The sequence below is a fragment of the Podarcis filfolensis genome (genome assembly GCF_964270895.1).
Source record: "Podarcis filfolensis genome assembly, chromosome: 6".
Classification (NCBI taxonomy): Eukaryota; Metazoa; Chordata; class Lepidosauria; order Squamata; family Lacertidae; genus Podarcis; species Podarcis filfolensis.
This window is the reverse complement of record NC_139609.1, coordinates 18,978,462-18,999,800: the sequence shown is the minus strand read 5'-3', so window position 1 is coordinate 18,999,800 and position 21,339 is coordinate 18,978,462. Positions and strand designations below refer to the sequence as shown.

The window sequence follows — 21,339 nt, the reverse complement described above, 5'->3', positions numbered from 1 at the left end:
CCAGCCCAAGTAATCTATTCACATTCGCAAGGTGTGCCATTACAAAGATATCCTTGACATTTCTGATGTTTGTGAGCAGTATGGAAGTCATAAGTGACTTTCTCAGCTGCTGTTTCTTTCTGTCTTATTTACCCAAGAAGGAGCGAGCACTAAGGTGGTTTTTAGGTAGTTTGCTGCCAGAATTATCTACATTCTGGGGAAATATTGTTGCAGTTCAGCTCATTCTAGCTTCCCCTGCTTTATCCAACATCCCCTACTGCTTCGTGATACAGTATCATTGTGTCTCAGGTGAACCTGGTGTTAGGTCATCTGTGCCTACGATGCATGTCATGAATGAGGGACATAAATTGGTCCCAGCACACATTCCCTATGTTGCAAGTCATTCCCCTGCTGAATCCCTTCTGTGACCCTTGTATTTTGCTGGCCACGTGCATCTGAGCACAAAAGACTATGCTATGACAGATAATCAATACCATCAAAATGGGCACCTGTTTGGGAAGATGCAGGGCAAGCTGCATGCAATATGAACTTTATATATATGTAAAAACAATATTGGGAGAGCTCCCAACTTTGGTTTCAGATCACTTTGATTGTTCTATTTATGTGCAGTGGCTGTTGAAAATCCATAAATGCAGAAAAGAGTGGGTTGTGTTCTCTCATAAGGGAGAAAGCCTATCAAGGGATGCTGAAGGACTTGTGTTGGATAACCAGTAGAGCAATGCAACTATTGTGGGTATTTTGCAAACAATTTTTGGGTAGCCATTCTAGCATCAGCTGCATCTCACAGCAAGTGAACAAAATATTAGGATTATCAGATCCTAGATGGAAACCAGATGCCATTGACTGGACTGGACATGGTCTGGACAGAATGCTTGTCCCATTTGCTGGCAGGTTATTGGACTTTAAAATGCTGGAATTCTCTAGCTTAGAACATCTAATTTTATGTTTTGATGAAGATTCTAAATATAAGTAAAATGAACTTTTAAAACATTGCAGAAGCTACACCAAATGTATGAAAATATGTTTGTAAATTGCAACCTCATCCTGATCCAAACGTATGAATCTTATTTAATAGGCATCAGCTCACAACCTTTTATTTCTTTCTATTGATCAGATATGGGTGCCTTTTAACTTTGCCTTTTAACAAAATAAACCAGAGCAAACCTTTCCTCCCCCCCTTTACATAAAGATGTCTAGAGATGAAAGCAACATTCATCTATGTATGTGTAGTCATTTGATGTTTTCTGATCTCTACTTCAGATTTTTATGGTCCCCATGGCCTTTGTTGTTTCAGTGCAATCTACTACATTCTTTAAAATACCCCTTCTGTCAGGCGAAATATTTCCCAAATGAGGGAGGAGGGTTGTTTTTTTGCCACCATTGCCTTCTCAAGTCGTCATCCAGCAGAGCTTTTCTAAGTGGTGAATGGGCTTTTGTCGTCTGGTTAAGAGAGTTTTGCTCGGAAGCCACTTGTGACAACTTTGCAAGGCACTTCAGGGACAAAAGCACTTGGATTTGGACAGAGTTTTGGATGCCACAGTTAGATCAAGTCTAATGGAGGCATCCAGAGTGGTACTGAGTTCCCTTAAAGAAGTACAGCTTCAGACATGCTTGTATCCATTATAGTCCGTCTTCAGGTCTAGCCATGGTACTGAAATTGCCCTGGTTGCTTTCCCTGATTGATTACATTTGTCAGGAAACGGGGGGGGGGGGAGTGTGACTCTGCTTTTTCTCCTTGATCTCTTGGTGATTTTTGATACTGTTGGGTGTCTCAGAGAAGTGGGGGCTTGGCAGCATTGTACTTTGGTGGTACCTCCTGGATCATGTCCAGAAAGTAGTTATGGGAGGCTATTGTTCAGCACCATGGGAGTGGTCCTGTTGTTTCCTGCAGGGTTCCATCTTGTTTCCCATGCTATTTAATATAAATATATATATGAAGCTGGTAGCTGTCATCAGGAGATTTGGTTTATAGTATCATCAGTATGTGGGTGAAACTCATCTCTATATCACTGCTCCATCTGAATCAAGAGAGGCAGCCAGTATGTTAGACCAGTGTCTGGAGATGGCGATGAACTAGATGTGAGCCAGTAAATTGAAGCTGAATCCTGAAAAGACAGAGGTGTTAGGTGTCACAAGTTCTCATGTCCAGGAGGTGGGGAGATAGCGTGTCCTAGATGGGGTTGCACACCCCTGGAAGGATCAGGCCCATAACTTGGGGGTGATTCTTGATTCAGCCTTGTCACCTGAGGCTCAGGTAGCCTTGGTAACTAGGAGAGCTCCCCCCCCCCAGCTCCTGCTGGTTCACCAGTTCTGACCCCTTTTGAATGGATATGACTTGGCCAAAGTACTCCATGCCTTGGTAACTTCCAGATGGGATTATTGCAATGCACCCGATGTGGAGCTGGCCCATGAAAATGACTCGGAAAACTCAGCTCATCCCTGATGCAGTGACCAGATTACTGGCTGGGTTTCCTTTAAAACTCACATAATCCCTGTTTTAAAACAACTGTGCTGGCTGCCAGTTTGATTCTGGGCCCAATTAGGTTTAAAGCCCTAATTGATTTAGGCCTCAAGTGTCTGAAAGACTGCCTCCTTCCCTACATACACTTTTGGGTGTTAAGATTAGCATAAGTGGCCTTCTTGGTAGTTCCTCTGCCCTCAGCTGTTTTGAAGCGGTGGATGATAAATATTATTTATTTATTTATGCACTGCCCACCCAGCTGGGTTTCCCCAGCCACTCTGGGCAGCTTACAGAGGTAGGCTCTGCCTGCAAAAGTATGTCTGGCTCCTTCATTGTACAGCTTCCATCATATACCAAAGATGTACCTCTTTACCCTGGCCTTTGACATTTAAGGTATATATTTTTAGGACCCACTCTGGTTATGATTGCAAGTTGTTTTAAACTGTTTTTAATATTGTATTTTATATTGCTGTCACCTCCCATGGATGGTTAATAAAGCTAATCATAATAATTACTTTGGAGGTGGCCAAGAGGAGGGATAATTGATGTAGGAGAGCAGTTCTGGAAACAATAAGAGCTACCAGCATTTTGAGACTTCAGTTATGTGAAATTAGACTTCCAGTACTGAAGAAAAGAAACCATGTATAACCAAAACTCTTCGTAGCAGTCCAGCAAGGCATAACATTGTCGTGGGGATTTGATCTATTTTAAAATGCAATAATTTCAAATACACACTGTGACACAGGTGAAAGAGAATTTTCCTGCATATATTCAATACCACTTCTATTAATTTCCTGTAGCTTTATCATATAGGTTGTAATAACTATCGTGAAGTGACAAGATTACTCATAACGACAGCTATATCTAGTCGCCAAAGAGAATGGTTTTGTCATCATATGTCACATTATGTCATTTTCTTTGGCCACAGTCCTGCCTTCCCTGTGGGGAGGTTTTCAGTGAAATTTCCAGTTGGATGTTGGATGCCATGACTTTCTGATCAATTAGCAAGGAGCAAGAATGAGTCAGTCTAGACCCCAGCTTCAGCCACTCCACACACGGATTGTCTTGGTTAATTCCCTCGATTCCTCACCATGAAGCACTCAGTGTGAGTGGCTAATATGTGGAGTCTTTGAATAGCCTAGTTCAGCTTTCCTCTAACCTTGTGTGCTCCAGGTCTTTTGAAATAGAAAACCCATCAGCTCTAGTCAATGTGGCCCAAAGCTGATGGAAATTGTATTCCAAAATATCAGAAGAGCACCAGATTGCGGAAGACTAGTCTGGTGGTATGAATGGAGGTGTGCAATGTCATCACCCGGTACAGTATCTCATACTCTGCCCCTGCACACAGAGGGCAGGATTACTCTATACTATAGTGACACTTCACATAATGAAGCAGCTATGGCAAGCTTAACCTAAAAAAAAATCTACTTCTGTAATAGTTGAACTCTGATTTTAAATTTTTAACTGTATGGTTGTATTGTTGTAAGATGCTCTGATTTTTTTAAAAAAATAAATAGTTCTATATAAATACTTTTTATAACTTACTTTAAAATGAGTAATTAGAAAATCAACTTAAATATGCTGGGCTGAAACCTGGGGGGGGGGGGGGAGTGCTATAATAAATGAAAGCTCTGGACCACATATCTCCAGCCTTTTAAGACCCAAGACCCACTTTTAAACCAAACATGCATTTAGAGACCCATTTCTTAATTTCTACCATATATTTTCATGGTGGTGATGCTCCTGTTGTGATTCACCTTGGATCATGGCACAACCCATTTGTGCATCCTGACCCGTCAATTGAAGATGAGATCTCTAGACCAATTGCCATTCTTAAATATCCACTGTCACACCGCCATTGAAAGTTGCAAACTACCATCTTGCAGTAGCTTTGCAGGCAAATACGGCAAAGTGAATGGAGATGCTAGCCTTTTAGGTTTTCTAACTGTAGTTCACTTTGTTTCATTTTCTTTTAATTTCAGCGCACCCATGCCATACTTGATTGGAGTTCACTTCAGTTTAATGGAGGTGAGTCAGGCTGCCTTTTCATTTCTCTATGCATTTGGTACATGAGCATGTGTGTGTGTGTGTGTGTGTGTGTGTGTGTGTGTATATATATATATATATATATATATATATATATATATATATGGTTTGTTCTCCTACAACTTCCTCCTTTGTCCTGAAAAGTATTCAGAGTGAAAAAAGTGAAGCTGTTTTCAGCAGAAATTTGAAAAGTAACCCTGGCATTATTGCAGGAGATGAACTGGAAACGACTGTACGGAAAGTGGGTCCCTTCAGCGACATGTGCTTTTATTTGGTATCCTGTGTTGCTGGGAAATGGAATTAGAGCCTGTTTTTGTCCTTCTTTTGTGGTCCTTTTCAGCATGGAATTTGCTAGCACTGCAATGGTCACTTTGTACTCTGCTCTTTTAGCAGCATCTAGGCACTGTGGGTTAAACCACAGAGCCTAGGACTTGCCGATCAGAAGGTCGGCAGTTCGAATCCCCATGACGGGGTGAGCTCCCGTTGCTCGGTCCCAGCTCCTGCAAACCTAGCAGTTTGAAAGCACATCAAAGTGCAAGTAGATAAATAGGTACCGCTCTGGCGGAAAGGTAAATGGCGTTTCCATGCGCTGCTCTGGTTCGCCAGAAGCGGCTTAGTCATGCTGGCCACATGACCTGGAAGCTGTACGCTGGCTCCCTCGGCCAATAAAGTGAGATGAGCGCTGCAACCCCAGAGTCGGTCACGACTGGACCAAATGGTCAGGGGTCCCTTTACCTTTAGGCCTCTAATATGGAAGGGGAGGTAACTGGAAAAGAAAGAGAACCAGCTGCTTGCTACATGCTAGTGTTATTATTTATTATATATTGCTTCTTAAAATATATAGATAATAAGTGAATACTGATTTTTCAGATAGCTAGTGTTTGTGGGTGTGTACAACTTGTTACTTGGTAACATGTGTGATTTTTTTTGATATTTCTTATTCAGATATTATATAGCATGTTGTATATATGTATCTTTTAGGAAGTAATCTATGTCTTGGCAAGTTTGAAGAATGACACCTGTCATACAGCTGCCTTGGCAGGACTGGTGCTTATTTTGTTGTTTTAGCTGGAATATGACAGAACTTTTTCCTAAGGAATTTGAAAGCACCAGTCAGTTGCATGAACTTGAGTGAGATTCATCACAGGTGATTCATAACTGCAGGTTCATTTGGCTCTCTTAATTTATGGTGTAGATCAAGAACAAACAAAGACATAGCCCCCACCCCACCAAATGTACCTACTTCTGATAGGCCCCCTCTTACCGAAGCTTCTTTGCTTGTAGTTCAGTTAGTAACTGTAGTGGCCTGTGGGGCTGGGCAGATTCTTCAACATCAACTTCTTTGGACTGGTCATGTTGTGCAGATGCCCGATTATCATCTTCCAAAGCAACTACTCTATTCCCAACATAAAAATGGAAAGCGTAATGCTGGTGGTCAACAAAAGAGGTTTAAAGGCTCTTTCAAGGCAGATCTTTAAAAAAATGTAGTATAAACACCGACAACTGGGAAACACTGGCCTGTGAGCACTCCAATTGGAGAACAGCCTTTACCAAAGGTGTCATGGGCTTTGAAGACGCTTGAACTCAGGACAAAAGGGAGAAATGTGCTAAGAGGACGGCATGCTTGGCAAACCCTCACCGTGATCGACTCCCACCCGGAAACCTATGTCCCCACTGTGGAAGGACGTGTGGATCCAGAATTGGCCTCCACGGTCACTTACGGACTCACTGTTAAAACCATGTTCATGGAAGACAATCTTATTCGGCTATGAGTGATTGCCAAAGCAGAAAGAAGAATTCAGTGGCATGCTGTATCTGATCCTAGAGAACTATACAACCCCCATGATAGACAGCCCGATCCTCTATGCATTTGTTTAATCCCACTTTAAGGCCATGTAAGATTTCAGACATTGCCATATCTTCTGGTGATTAATTCCATAAATTAATTTTGTGTTGTGTAAAGATTCTCTGCTGGCCCTTAGGACAAGAAGAAGCAGGCTAGGAAAAATATTGCCACATTTCTTTATGTTCCTACTCTGCTGAATCCCCAGTTACCAGTAGCATTTTACCTTATTAAAATAAGCAAATGATGCATTAAGATGCTTGTAACCAATTTTGTTTCCTTGTACAGAGAGTGAAAAGTAAATCACTGGAGGATGTGGTGATGCTAAACGTTGACACAAACACTTTGGAAACTCCATTTAATGACCTGAGCAACCTACCAAGTGAAGTGGTAAGCCTGAGAGGTTTCATTCGTCGGTTTTTATCCTCTTAGCTGCTTGAATCGCTGACGTTTGTGCCTGCTTTTACTAGCTGAAATGAAAAGAATGCCCCTTCCCCCACAAAAATAACACTATGCCACCAGCTGTATATTTCCTATTTAAATGTGTTTGGTGTGTGTTTTTTTACCTGTTTTTGACAGTTGAGGACACGTTGAGTGGAGCATCATGCTTCGTATTGTAAAAAAAAGAAAGAGAAAAAAGATAATTATAAAGCTAGCTGCATTCATTAGGCATAGCTGCTTTAAACGCAAGAGTCTCTTCATCTCATTTTAATCATTATATTACAAAGTAGGCATTTCTGTCTGCCTAGTGGCATATCTTGCAAAAGAAGAAGAAGAAGAAGAAGAAGAAGAAGAGTTTTTGAAGGCAAAAAGAAGAAGGGGGCCAATTATCGGCTTCTGGTTCCCTGCCACCTGCCAGCACATCTCCTTTTAATTAATGATCTGATGACACTGGTCAATATAATAAGGAATGCTTGTACAGTTGGGGTCAGAAAATGCACACTTTGATCTCATTCAACTTTCTGAAACATTTATTTGTTTTCTCTAAATTATTTCAGTTTTATTTTAATCTCTTCTATCCTGCTGAGGGCTGCATGAACTGAAAATCCTACTCTGTTTGTCATTTGCTTTGGCAGAGCAAAGACTGCTTACTTATAATTCTATTTGTAAATTAAACTGCAAACCCAGTTTGTCATAAAAGACATTGGATCCTTTTGAAAATGACGAAAACTGTCTTTTGTCTGTAAAGGAAGATAAATTAAATGCCAGTTCCTCCTGGACTTTGATCTTATAGAGATTTTCCCCTCCTGCTGCTTATAATGGAACATATTCTACATTTCATGTTAAATAAGATCTCCCCCCCCCCCAAAAAAATAGCATTTTACTTTCCCTTGCTATCCTGCATCATGGTTCTGAAAAAAATGCTCAAATTATCATGTTGTGTGCATTTTTGAGGCAGAATTTAGTAAAAGCTGTTGTTACATATCTAGATGTTGGTAAATGTTCCATAATGAGAAAGAAATAATAATCTATTATTCATAAAATGAGTGCTAGGTTTTATGTGCTTTTTAAGAAATATGCCACAGTTCAAGGCAATAGGACATTGAAGGCATTTTTATATTTTTATTTTCATTGTAAATTAATTTGAGACCATAAGTTATTTAGTTCCTGTATTAAATTATAATATACTTTTTGAAGTAATTAATCTTGACCAGAAGCAGATTAAATATTCAGCTGAATACATTTGTTCTTTGCTTTTGGGTGGGAGTAGGGGCAGAAAAAAGAAACAAAAATTGGTGTTTTCTCGACTGATTGTGGTGCTCAAATTATTTTTAGATGTATAACCCACCTTATCCACAAGTCTACTTATTCTCATAAATTTGAATCGTATTTTATTGTGCCAAAAACAAACCACTCATTCCTTAATCTTAATACATATACGTTGACCTTGCCGCCTGAATCACCGAAATGAAATTAGCTTATTAGACCCTGAAGCTAGAGTAGTTTCAAAGCGCATGCAGAGTTCTGAACACACAGGGGACTCTCAGTTCTCTTTTGTGAACAGCAGAATGCACTTTGCACCCAGTGGGGATTTCCCATTACATAGGGGTTTTTTGTGTGTGTCTATAGGTTACAACCCAGTTCTCTTTATGCTCACTAGTCAAAACTGGCTAGAGGGATTGTGTAAACTTATGCAAAATGATGGGCGAGTCACAACTTCATCATGCGAATTTTACAGTTTCCTTAATGACCATATCTTGGCTTGGCATGAGAGGAAACAACATTTCTTAGGCCCATTTTACACACGCCATAGTTACAACTAACAGTACTAATAGCAACTGAGTACAATTTCTGCATCCCTGTATGCCTTTGTTTTCTAACTGAAAATATATATACAGAGATTTCCCAAAACAAGTACATCCAGTGGGGAGATGTCTGAGGCTTTTGAATAATCTCACCAAGATACCCTGAATTAAATATGGTACCTTAAGGTCCCTAGGTACTTCGAATGCCATATTTACTCAAGTCGAATGCACCATCAAATCTAATGAGCACCTCAATTCTCAGAACCTTGAAACCAAAAAAAGTATTTGCTGGCAAATGTACCGTTGGATCTAATGCGCACCTTAATTTTCACAACACAATTTGGCCAAAAAAGGTGAGTGTTAGATTCAAGTAAATACAGGAACTCACTGAGCTCTTACATGAGCAGACTCGCTTTTTCACATGGTATGTGCATTGGATTCTTGTACCTCTCTGAATGGGGGCAAATAGTAAGTGAAAACACTTCAACCTTTTTGGATCAGTGTCTGCAACTACATGCAAGCCTACAAGCCTACAAGCTACTAGTATTAATTAGGTTTTCTTGTATCCACTCAGTAAACAACAGGCTTTTTACAAAGGTGCTTCATTGTATAAAATATATAGCAAAATAAGGAAATACCTTATGTATACTCCATAATTCGATTCCACCCTCTCTGCTAAAACAAGGTTTGTTTTGTTATTTGATATTTTTACTGTCCTGATCCCTTTCATTCTAACTCTACCATAAAAACCTTCCTCATGGAGCTAATTTGTTAATTAAAAACACATACAGGCATAGGCTATGTGCACTGTGCAGCCTCTACAGACTTTTTACTTGATAACCTGATAAACACTGTATTATTCAACAGTAAGAGTAAGTATTCATATGCCTGTATCAGTGTTGACAGTAAATTGCAACAATATTGTTGACATTCTATTGAGTAACCATAAGTCCAAAAAAAGCTGATGCCAAATTTTATAAGAATTTACACAATTATTTAATATACGGTAGATGTAAGTATATTCCTGCATATATGACATTAGGCTCATCATTTTATATCTGTAATCTCTCATTGCCAACTTTTATATTCAAAAAGATAAAAAAGAGTAGCAGTGAAGGCAACTGAAAAATGAAGGATAAACATATGAAGTTTTACTGCCATTGTCTAAAAACTAATTTAATTTTTTTTTTTTTTTGGAAAAAAGATTTCCTTAAACAGCAGTGTTCTCAAATTAGAATGGCTTTTTAATCTTTTCAGTGACTTGTGATTCCCCCCCCCCCACATGAAGGCTAAAGCTTATATCGTTATATAAAGTTTATATCTACTGTTCAGCCCACAGTAGTTTTAACAGCATATGTTCTCAGTACTGTTTAATATGGAAATGTCTCACTTACTGTGGACGGTTTTTCATTCTAAAGAAAAAGTTATCAGTTGAAATCTGAAAAACATTACTGTTCGGCATTGTGCCTAATCAACTCTTTAATAAATTACCTGAGACTTAACGGGCCTTTTTAAATCATTCGCCAAAGCATTTAAATTATACTTACAGGCTAGATGACTTTCTATGCATGTGAACTCTATTAGTTTGTCAGATTGACCAGTGGTCTCGACTGTTCAGAGGTCAGCGGTCACAGTTGTCCTGAATTACCCGTCCTTTTTTTCATGTGGACCCTCTGCTGTGTTGTGTGCTGTAATCTTCTTAATGGCTTCATTCCAATATTCACACATAATATTTTAGATTTATTGACTGTTAGTAATACTACCATGCCAGTAGCAGTTCCGCTACTCCTAAGGTATTCAAAATTGGAAAAATAAATCAATGTAAGGCTTTTCGGGAATCCTTTGTTTCTCTTTCAGGAGGAAAAAGCCCTATTCCTGTCTTCTGCCAAACATACTTGGCTTTTGCAATACATCATTTCACTGTGCATTTGTCTCACACTTGAGAGATATAGCCTCCTCCCCTAAATGGATAGTGGCTTCATTAGGAACAGAAGTTTACTTTTGATACAGTAGTTTAATAATTCTCATTAGTTTTTCTTGTACGCCAGTTAGATAGGAGTCCTGAAGTGTGGTGGAAATCAGTAGGGATGAGAATCAAGCAACCTGATTCATGATTCTAAGGTTTTTATGTCAACAGAGTGTAGTAAACGTGTGAGATTGTATCTATGTGTATGTCTATGCAGTGTGTGTGTGTGTGTGTGTGTGTATGTGTGTGTGTGTGTGTGTGTGTGTGTGTGTGTGTAATATACTAATCTGAAGTACCAACATAGTGTTCATCTCTTAATACGTAGTGTTGAATTAATTTTATTTATTTATTTAAAGTATTTATATACTGTGTTTGGAGACTCCTGAAGTGGCTTACAAATGGTTAAAATCCCAACTATAAAGGTAAAACAGTAGCCATGCTCATAACATACATAAAAGATGCAAACGGAAACAGTTCATATATTGGACCATATGTATCTGTTTTGCAGAGACATTTTCAAAGGTGAGACACTAGCACCAAAAAGGCTAACTCGTGTGCCTGCTAGTCTGATGGAACTAGGCCTGTGAGCAGGGCCTCCAGTTATGAACTTAAGGTCTAGGCAGGTTCATATGGGTATAGGAGATACTTTAAATAACATAATACCAAGCTATTTAGGACTTTAAAGGTCATCATCAGCACTTTGAATTGAACCTAGGAAGCCAATGCAACTGGTACAACATTGTTGTTCTATGCTTTGAATTCCTGGCCCCCACAAATGTCCTAGCAGCTGCATCCTGTAACAGTTCTTTGCCTCAAAGAGGGAAAGCTAGGATATTCTCAGGAACATCTTTTAATATAACACCTTATTTATTCTACGTAGCAGCCAAAATTTGCTCCTCAATCTGCTTATCATTTAAGCCCCTTAATAAAAATAGCGATTAGAATATAATTACAGTGGTACCTCGGGTTAAGTACTTAATTCGTTCCGGAGGTCCGTTCTTAACCTGAAACTGTTCTTAACCTGAAGCACCACTTTAGCTAATGGGGCCTCCTGCCGCCGCCACGCCACTGGAGCAAGATTTCTGTTCTCATCCTGAAGCAAAGTTCTTATCCTGAAGCACTATTTCTGGGTTAGTGGAGTCTGTAACCTGAAGCGTATGTAACCTGAGGTACCACTGTACAACAAATTCTTTACACTAAAGAGCGTCCCACAGCAGGAGGACAATAGCCACTAGTAAATTCAAGTCGATCATTCGTAGTGGTACCACTCGGCTTTTCTGAAAATGCATATCTTGTCATCTTTCTCTAAAAACTTGACATGAACTTACCTGACACAAGATTCCCTCCAGAATGAGTTCCACAGGGAGGAAAGTGCTTCAAATAGGTGGCCTTAGACCTGGTAACCACTTTCCAAGTTTCAGATGGACTTGTAACCTGCAACAGGGTATTTCTGACTGATGCTCACACAGAGTTGAAGGGGCACCTGTACAAAGAGATGCATCTTCAGGTAACCACAGGCCAAAACCATTCAGGACTTTATAAATCAAAACCAGCACACAGAATTCAACCTGCAAGTTAATTGGTTGTTGTTGTTTAGTCGTTTAGTCGTGTCCGACTCTTCGTGACCCCATGGACCAGAGCACGCCAGGCACTCCTGTCCTCCACTGCCTCCCACAGTTTGGTCAAACTCATGCTGGTAGCTTTGAGAACACTATCCAACCATCTTGTCCTCTGTCGTCCCCTTCTCCTTGTGCCCTCCATCTTTCCCAACATCAGGGTCTTTTCCAGAGAGTCTTCTCTTCTCATGAGGTGGCCAAAGTATTGGAGCCTCAGCTTCAGGATCTGTCCTTCCAGTGAGCACTCAGGGCTGATTTTCTTCAGAATGGAGAGGTTTGCAGTCCATGGTACTCTCAAGAGTCTCCTCCAGCACCATAATTCAAAAACATCAATTCTTCGGTGATCAGCCTTCTTTATGGTCCAGCTCTCACTTCCATACATCACTACTGGGAAAACCATAGCTTTAACTATACGGACCTTTGTTGGCAAGGTGATGTCTCTGCTTTTTAAGATGCTGTCTAGGTTTGTCATTGCTTTTCTCCCAAGAAGCAGGAGTCTTTTAATTTCTTGGCTGCTGTCACCATCTGCAGTGATCATGGAGCCCAAGAAAGTAAAATCTCTCACTGCCTCTATTTCTTCCCCTTCTATTTGCCAGGAGGTGATGGGCCCAGTGGCCATGATCTTTGTTTTTTTGATGTTGAGCTTCAGACCGTATTTTGCGCTCTCCTCTTTCATCCTCATTAAAAGGTTCTTTAATTCCTCCTCACTTTCTGCCATCAAGGTTGTGTCATCTGCATATCTGAGGTTGTTGATATTTCTTCCGGCAATCTTAATTCCGGCTTGGGATTCATCCAGCCCAGCCTTTCGCATGATGTATTCTGCATATAAGTTAAATAAGCAGGGGGACAATATACAGCCTTGTCGTACTCCTTTCCCAATTTTGAACCAATCAGTTGTTCGATATCCATTTCTAACTGTAGCTTCTTGTCCCACATAGAGATTTCTCAGGAGACAGATGAGGTGATCAGGCACTCCCATTTCTTTAAGAACTTGACATAGTTTGCTGTGGTCGACACAGTCAAAGGCTTTTGCATAATCAATGAAGCAGAAGTAGATGTCTTTCTGGAACTCTCTAGCTTTCTCCATAATCCAGCGCATGTTTGCAATTTGGTCTCTGGTTCCTCTTTTGGATTACGGTCAGACTATATGGTTCCGTGGGCTATATTACCTCTTAGCCTGGCACTTGCATTCTGTAGCATTTTTTTGAACCTACTGAAAATGTCCAATTAAAGAAAAACCAAAACATTTTTGGCCATACTTCAAAGCCAGCCCCATGCTGCAGTGATTGAGAAATGTACACCATATTGAGATCCTTGGAAGATAAAAGTGGTATATAAATGTAAATAAATAAATATAGCTGCAGTTGTTATTGCACCTAGTTTTCTCAAAGGTTGTATATGACATATATATACTTTAATTTAAAAAACACAACTCAGTGTAATAGTAAACTAACTCACAGGTAACAAAATTGCATAAATTTATTTTGCAACCTTGAACTCTGTAACTTTAAAAATTGTAGATTGTATTTTTTTTGTAGTTTTTAAAGATGTTTTAGTGAACATTGGTGTAGGCTCTCCATGGACTAAATGAATCAGACTCTAAACTTTTATCTGGATCTATGGAGTTTGGATATAAATTGAAAAGATCACAGCTATAGGGAAAAGACCTATACTGTAAAGGCCTTTCTGCATAGATTATGAACATCATAACTCAATATTTCCCCCCACAAAACTATAGTTATAATTGGACCCAATGGGGGTCTGTTTCTTTGATCAGATCACAGTAACCATGACTTTACACTGGAAAATGTCACTACTGTGAAGGTTTATCACCTGTAGAGCTGGTCTTTTCTCTGATGCCGTGTTCAGCTCTCATTAGCATTATTCAGAGTTTAGTTGTTAATTAGATTGATGCTTCAATTACAGTCATCACTGACAAGAATAGCCGTGACTGCTTGCATGAAGAAGAAACAAAAGGATATTCATTTGTGCAGGCGGTTTTTCCCCTTCAAAGTATGACATCTGCATTGCCATCTTCATATATGCATAAATGCAGTGGCTGTAACCCCAAAATTTTGCATATGCTGCACACAGGGGCCTGATTTGCCTATCACATTAAACCAAAGGTAAATGTTTAATTGTGAGTTACTGCAAACACGCTTGTCCCTCCCTGGCTTCTGCAATCACCTTATGATGCAACAATTATTTTTTTAAAGCTATAATGACCACACCACCAACAACTAGTTAGCAGGGCCCGTTCAGTATCACAGTGAGACTTTCGTGAAGTCTGTTCTGGAAAGGTAAAGACCTTGTGCGCTTGTGAGTTTGTCTCCTATAGCCATCAGTAAGAGCCCTGGGACTATATAGGGCTGCCCTAAGTGACTAGCTGAGCTTCAACTGAGCCTCCCAGAAAAACCTTTGTAACACAGACAAATGAAAGAAACCCGGTCGGTGCCGCCTCAGACAAGTAGGCACATGTTATGATGGTGGCAAGAAATCTGCAGTAGGAGAGGCTCACAAGCCATTTACTGTAAAATAATTAAAGCTTATTTATGTCAAGAGGCCTTGGAGAAAAAAAGAGAGCATAAACCAATTTGCATTAGCCGTTTACTATCCCCCCCTGCTTTCATTTCAATTAACAGACCAGCAGGTGTTCTTTGCAGTTAAAAAGATAAGCTATCAAGGAAGAGGATGACTTTTTGGCTGACCTGCAGACACCATGGTTTGCCTGCTGATTGGGTTCGTGTCTCCCTGTACCAATTTCTGAGGTGTTAATTTAACTGCTCCTCTCTGTCACGCAGGTCTCGGCCTTGAAAAATAAACTGAAGAAGCAGTCCACAGCTACCGGTGATGGAGTAGCCAGGGCCTTCCTGAGGGCACAAGCAGCGTTATTTGGATCCTACAGAGATGCTCTAAGATACAAACCAGTAAGCGATGCAGTTCAAGTATCCATTTCCCATTGACTCTTAAGATTGCAAATGTTCTTAATGTCTGTGAGGAGGAATGCTAAACATCTCACCAGAGTTAGAAAAAAACACACCCCTCAAGGTAAACAAGTCCGAAGGTTGGTTGTGGAAAGGTTGTGGAGAGTCCAGTGAACGCAGACTACAGCAGCTGTTGGTAAAAGCCTTTGTGAGCTCATGGGCCAAAACACCCAACAAATAACCCAGCATTTATGTGTCACTTTAGAGACCCAGTGTGGTTGGGATATGGAAAATGTCTGGGTGCAAGTGGCAGTTGTTTTGGGCTGGGGGCACACTTTCCAGATACTGCCTCCCAGTTTGCTACTTGCCCAGGCTCAGTTTCCCCCAAGTTGCTGAATGCCAGGGGTGCCAACTTCAAAAATATTGGGAGCAGGGGGCAGGTAAGCTCCACCTGACATAATCAATCACATGACACAGTTCACGCTCGCCATTGGAATAGCAATTCCCATCAACTTGGGGGAGGAGCTAGCCCCCTCAACTATTTTATTGGGGGCCAAAGACCCTAGGAGTTGGCTGCTATGCTGAATGCTGTGGCATCGAATGCTGTGAATCAACTCCTTTGCATCCTAGTATCTTGCTGAAAAGCTGGTACATTTGTAGGTTAGGTTAATATCTGTTCTTCTTGGCCAACTGTGGTCCTCCAGATGTGGTCAGACTCCAGCTTCTATCAACCCCAGCCAGCATGGACAAAAGTTGGGGATGGTGTGAGTTGTGGTCCAGCAGTATCTGGCCAGCCATAGGTTAGCCACCTCTGTTCTAAAGCAATAAGTTATTGTAGTTCTAAAATTGGTAACTGTGAAGCACGTGGGGTAAAAAATAGTTCTGACCCAGTACTATCGTACTCAAACTTACTGTGATTTTCCAAGGCTCCAAGCAAAGGTCTTTCCCAGCCTTGCTATCCGAGTTTCTCTGAACTGAAGATTAAACTTGGCACCTGAAGTATCCAAAACATTAGCTCTGCTCTTCTCCCTAACCTTGTTAGGAGGAGTAGATTTAGAAGGGTCCAGCTAAATGATATCTAGTTCAGCTATATTTAGACAAAAATAGGATAAATGTCCAAAACTATGAAAGTAGTTCAAGGGACATAATCATCTTTGCACCGAGATCAATAGTGGATGTGCAGTAAAATGTGGCATTAACAGAACAATTGAAAAAAAGATTTTTGTTCTCAAATATTTTTTCCAGTAGTAAATAGTAATTCCGATATCTTGAAAGCTTTGGATTTTGTTCTGTACCAGTACTGCAGAACTCGTCGTGATTTTGAAGTGAAAGTATAAATTCATTTTCTATGTATAAATATTTCAGCACTTTACTGAACATCCCATTTCCATTTTCTAGTATATGCCAACATTTTGGTTCATGAAGTACTCTTGAATTTTTTTCTCCCCCTCTCCACTATAGATCTGGTTGAGTTTTACAGTACATTAATTGTGTGTATACAAATTGAAGAATAAATTTCTAACTAAAATCGCAGCAGACTCCTATATAATCTGCCCACACCCCCATTAATGTTGTTCCTCTAGTTTGAGTCTAAAGGCTTAGGGCAAATCTCAGTACTGCTATCCCAAATATTTAAGTTGCCTCTTCTTGCACTGTTCTCTGCTTGCATTTATCAACATAAGAGGATGCTGCAGGATGTTTAATAGTTAAATATAAGAGACAAGCAGACCTCAAGCCTTTCTCTAATTTTTCAAATCAGTAATCAGTAAGCCTTAGTGTTTAAACAAAGTTATGGGGGTAAATTTCTGTTTAAAATGTTAACATATGCCCCCCGCCTCTCTCTGTGTGGTTGCCTTTATTCTTGCAGAGGTGCCACTATCTTTTTTCACAGAGTTATCTTTTTCTTAGCTAGCTTTCTGAAACAATGCCAGCTTTTTAAAAGTGCAATATAAATCAGGTTAGCTGTTTATGTTCCTTACAATCTTTTAACGATGCATGTTTTTAAGAGTGGTGATTTCTTTCAGGTATTTCCCCCCCCCCTTCATGCTTTATCATGAAGATGTACACATTTATCATGCATAATGTCCCCTCCCGCTCTCCCGAGCCGTTTCACAAATTATAAAGTAGTTTTTCTGTTCTCCTTTCCTTAATAAGCTTTGTTCATAATAAATGTGGTCAAACTTCTGCCGTGGTCTCTTGTCCACTTCTTTTGACCTAGACAGCAAGATTTTCAATGACTTAATCGTTTTTGGCATAGCCTGCTATAACAGAGAAACAGAGAAAAGAAAATTAAGAATGGGAAGGATGACATACTCTCCTATTCTTATCTTTTGCAGAGAGTTCAGAAAAGAGCTCTGATTCTAAAACCCTCCTCCCCTATCCCACAGGACCCTACCCTCAGCTTCCCCTACTACCCAATCTAACTTTTCCTTCTCCCTTCAGAGTAGGAGTGAAAGAAAAAGCAGAAAAAGTAGATTGTGACCTACTAGTGGAAGAAGCACAATGGACAGCTTTCCCATCACACCGGTCACAACTTCACTCTGTTTTTCTCTGCCTCTAGATCAGCCTAAGAAGCACTGCTTCAGGAAAGCAGTAGCAACAGCTCTTTCCAGGGGGGTGCAGTTTAAAATAATTTGACTCCCGGTGCCTCTCTGCTTGTATCCAGCATGGTTTTGAAATGAGCCTGGCTATTAAAAGAAAAAGAAAAAAAACCCGGAAATAACTCGACACATTTTCAACCTAGTCCAAGTCCTTACTGGCACCGACCCCTTCCCCTTCTGTTCCCTAGTCTCAGTCCCCCAGCTAGGAATTTCCCAGGAATTTTGGGGAGTGTGCCTTCGTTGTCTGCTGTCTACTCTGATAGACAGACACTCACCAGGGTCCAATTTGTTTTTTATTTGTTTGTTAAATTTCTGGACTGTGCTTTATCTGAGGGTCGCAGGGCAGTTTACAAGATAAAAAACACACAAATGCAAAACATCGTAACAAACAAACAAAAATACCTGCTCCCTCACAGTTTAAAAGGCCATAAATGACTGAAGGCCTGGGAGAAGAAGAATGTTCTTGCGTATAGGGCAACTAAAGCAGTTTCTGTGCCAAAGCCAAGCCTAAACCCCGATTGAAGTGGATCTAGAAAAGATATACCATATTTTTCGCTCTATAAAATGCACCAGACCACAGGACGCACCTAGTTTTTGGAGGAGGAAAGCAAGAAAAAAAATATTCTGAATCTCAGAAGCCAGAACAGCAAGAGGGATCGCTGTGCAGTGAAAGCAGCAATCCCTCTTTCTGCTCTGGCTTCTGGGATAGCTGCACAGTCTGCATTCGCTCCATAAGATGCACATACATTTCCCCTTAGTTTTTAGGAGGGAAAAAGTGAGTCTTATAGAGCAAAAAAATACGGTAGTTTCTTCCAAGAGTGCTTGCATCTGGTCCTTGACTGTACACTCAACAACCTTAGTCAGAGGTCTTTGCCAGCCCTGAAACCTGAAGATGCTGCTTATTGAACCCAGTCTTTTCTGTGTGCAAAGCATTTTCTCTACCCCTGTGCTTTTCCGTAGCTACCACGTTACTCCTAGGTTTCTAAATCCATCCTGTGTCAACCATGGTTAAAGAGCGACAAATAAGCAACCCTGTTAGTTAAACAACAGAAACACCTAAATCGGTTTGTAATATCTCAGGCAAAAAGACAGCAATCAATGTATTACAAACTGAGCAAGTGTCTTGTTTTGCATGGAAAGAATTCTGGTTCATATTGCTTAGCATATTTAGAAGCAAGAATATCTCCTCTGCTGTGCCAGATTTCCCTTTCCTTCTAATAAAATTGGATAGGTTAAGCTCTTGTGCTCAAGATGATTGTTCTGTTTAAGTCAATGCATCAGAGTTATTTACAATGATATTAAGGCGCTTGCTTAAAATGTGAATGCAGCTTAAATGGAATCAGTCCTGCTGTGCCCAACAGTCCATGAAGATGAGTTGGGGAGAGATGGCATTCTACAATAACTGTTGTTAAAGAGGACAGATAACTTGTTTGGCATAGATTTTTTGGGGTCCAAGTATTAGCAGTCTCCTCTTCTGTATAGAATCCCTACTAGGCTTTGATCGAACAACTTTGAAAGTATGTTGTAAATCAATACTAAAAGGACCATTAGAGCATGCGTCGGCTACGTATCAGCACAGCATTCCTCCAAAGGCTACGTTCTAGACCGAAGCATCATAAGGAACAAACAAGTCAATGGCAGAAATTTATTGCATTAGAAAAACTCTAGGGAATTGCATTAGCAACAGTTGCTAATTTTTGTTTCTGAAGCCTCTTGCAGTAACAATAACGTCAGGAAGAGATCTGAATAAATGGCAAACAGATAAAAAAGAAAATGCTAGTATCCAAAGAGCTCAGTGCACAAAACACTTCCATGTGCATGTGGAATTGTAGACTGCTGACTGCTGGGTTGAGAATTTCCCCTCTCTAGCATAAGCACTTAGTGGCTCATGACAGACCTCTTTTGAGTCTCCCACAACTCTCACAGAATCTTTTCAGGAAGATCCAAGTGTAAGCGTAGTCCCATTGATTTCAGAGGGAAATGTAGGCATAAGCTTTTATCTCTAATTTAAGTCAATGGGGCTAACATGCACACAATTTTGACTGGATTGTGCAGCAGGAATTCAATGCAATATTGTTCATGTAAATATCTTGGAGCCTATTCAGATCTTTTGGATAAACAGACTAGGATAAATGCAGGTGCACCCAGTAGAGAACTAAGCAGCCACTGGAGCCTTATGGGAAATTCACAATGAATCTGCAGGACTGAAGGATTTGATTGGGGAAATGGAGCTCACTGTAGTTCATTATAGAATTACAGGAAAGTAAAAGTTTCAAAGTCTCCCCATGGGTCATACTTGGCAAATCTTATAACCATGGAGGTCTCGTTTATTCTGCTCTTATATATCTCTTTACCACATTTCAAAGATTTTCCCCACAGGCCAAAAAAATACATAGATATTGCTTTTAACAAACTGCTTGCCTTTCATAAGGAAGGGGTTAAAAAAAAGTTGCACAGGTTTCAGTTGTGCAGTAAAGGGGGCATATGTGTGGTAAAGGGGGCATAAAAATTATTAGATTTTTTTTTTTTACTGATATATGCATAATAAGATTATGATAAGAATTGCAGTGACTTAGTGGCCATGCCAAGGTCCCTTTGGAAGTTTCAGTTTTTCATGAAGTTAAAACTTTGCAGTCTTGCATTGGTAAGAATGGTCTCAAATTTTGTTCTCTGTGTAAAACGTAAATTAAGATTTGTTACATGTGAACTTCACATGTTGTTATTTTTGTCTTTTGCATTTGTTTGCGAGTCAGCAAATGCCCACATGGCTTGAAGGATATGTAATTCTTCAGTGCTGAAAATTAGGGAGTGATTGATATATGTGTATATATGTGTGTGTATTAAATAGAATTGCACAGACTGTTCCCAAATAAATATCTTACTGATCTCCTTTCTTGTAATTTAGGGTGAGCCTGTCAGTTTCTGTGAAGAAAGTTTTGTCAAGCATCGTTCCAGCACTTTTAAGCAGTTTTTGGAAACTGCAGTGAACCTTCAACTTTTTAAACAGGTACAGAACGAGTGGATTCTCAGTTTAGTTCTCCTCTATTGTACATGTACGAAAACTGAAGAATAGATGCAATCTGTGCAATATGTTTCCCGCATTTAATAGCTATTGACCATTTCTATCAGCAACTCCGGAGATTATGCAAGGAGAATTCAAGAGGTCTAGTCAATCTACTACAGTTCCGAAACTATGCTTTGTTCAAACAAGCCAGGATCAAACTGTAACTTCTGGCCCTGATTCATTTGCAAATCATGTTTTAAACTAATCAGAGTTTCCTGCGTTCTGACATAATAAGGAACTCTGGTTAGGTTATAAGCAGATGCCTCTGATCTATTCTTCACTGCTACAACAGATTCAGTTGTTCCCCACTGAATCCTAAATTCTAGGTTTGAAGCTAGATGTTCAGAGGTGGGGGCTTAATGGAAGCAGTCTAGAAATACTCTTAACTTGCTGGACTTAGGGAGGTGCTTCAATTCTGCCCTGGACATATCCTTGCCAGTGCTGGCTGCCATTTTCTATCCATTTCTTTTGAGCCTGTAAATGTCTACTTAAATATTAAGAAAGGTGTCATAAGACTTGCTCCTCCCTTGTTGGAAGAAACTGATCCTTACATGGCTGCCATGAAGATATCCA

At 40.0% G+C, this 21,339-nt stretch overlaps 1 protein-coding gene across 3 annotated transcripts in view; it reads left to right on the top strand.

Moving 5' to 3' along the window:
- Positions 1-21,339, top strand: part of DENND1B (DENN domain containing 1B) — a 181,792-nt gene that overhangs the window by 120,617 nt on the left and 39,836 nt on the right. For all 3 annotated transcript variants that reach the window (XM_083620293.1, XM_083620294.1, XM_083620292.1), the window contains 4 exons: positions 4,444-4,489; positions 6,639-6,740; positions 14,980-15,105; positions 20,608-20,709. In XM_083620293.1, the coding sequence (XP_083476419.1) occupies positions 4,444-4,489; positions 6,639-6,740; positions 14,980-15,105; positions 20,608-20,709 (376 nt within the window). The remainder of the gene's footprint in view (positions 1-4,443; positions 4,490-6,638; positions 6,741-14,979; positions 15,106-20,607; positions 20,710-21,339) is intronic.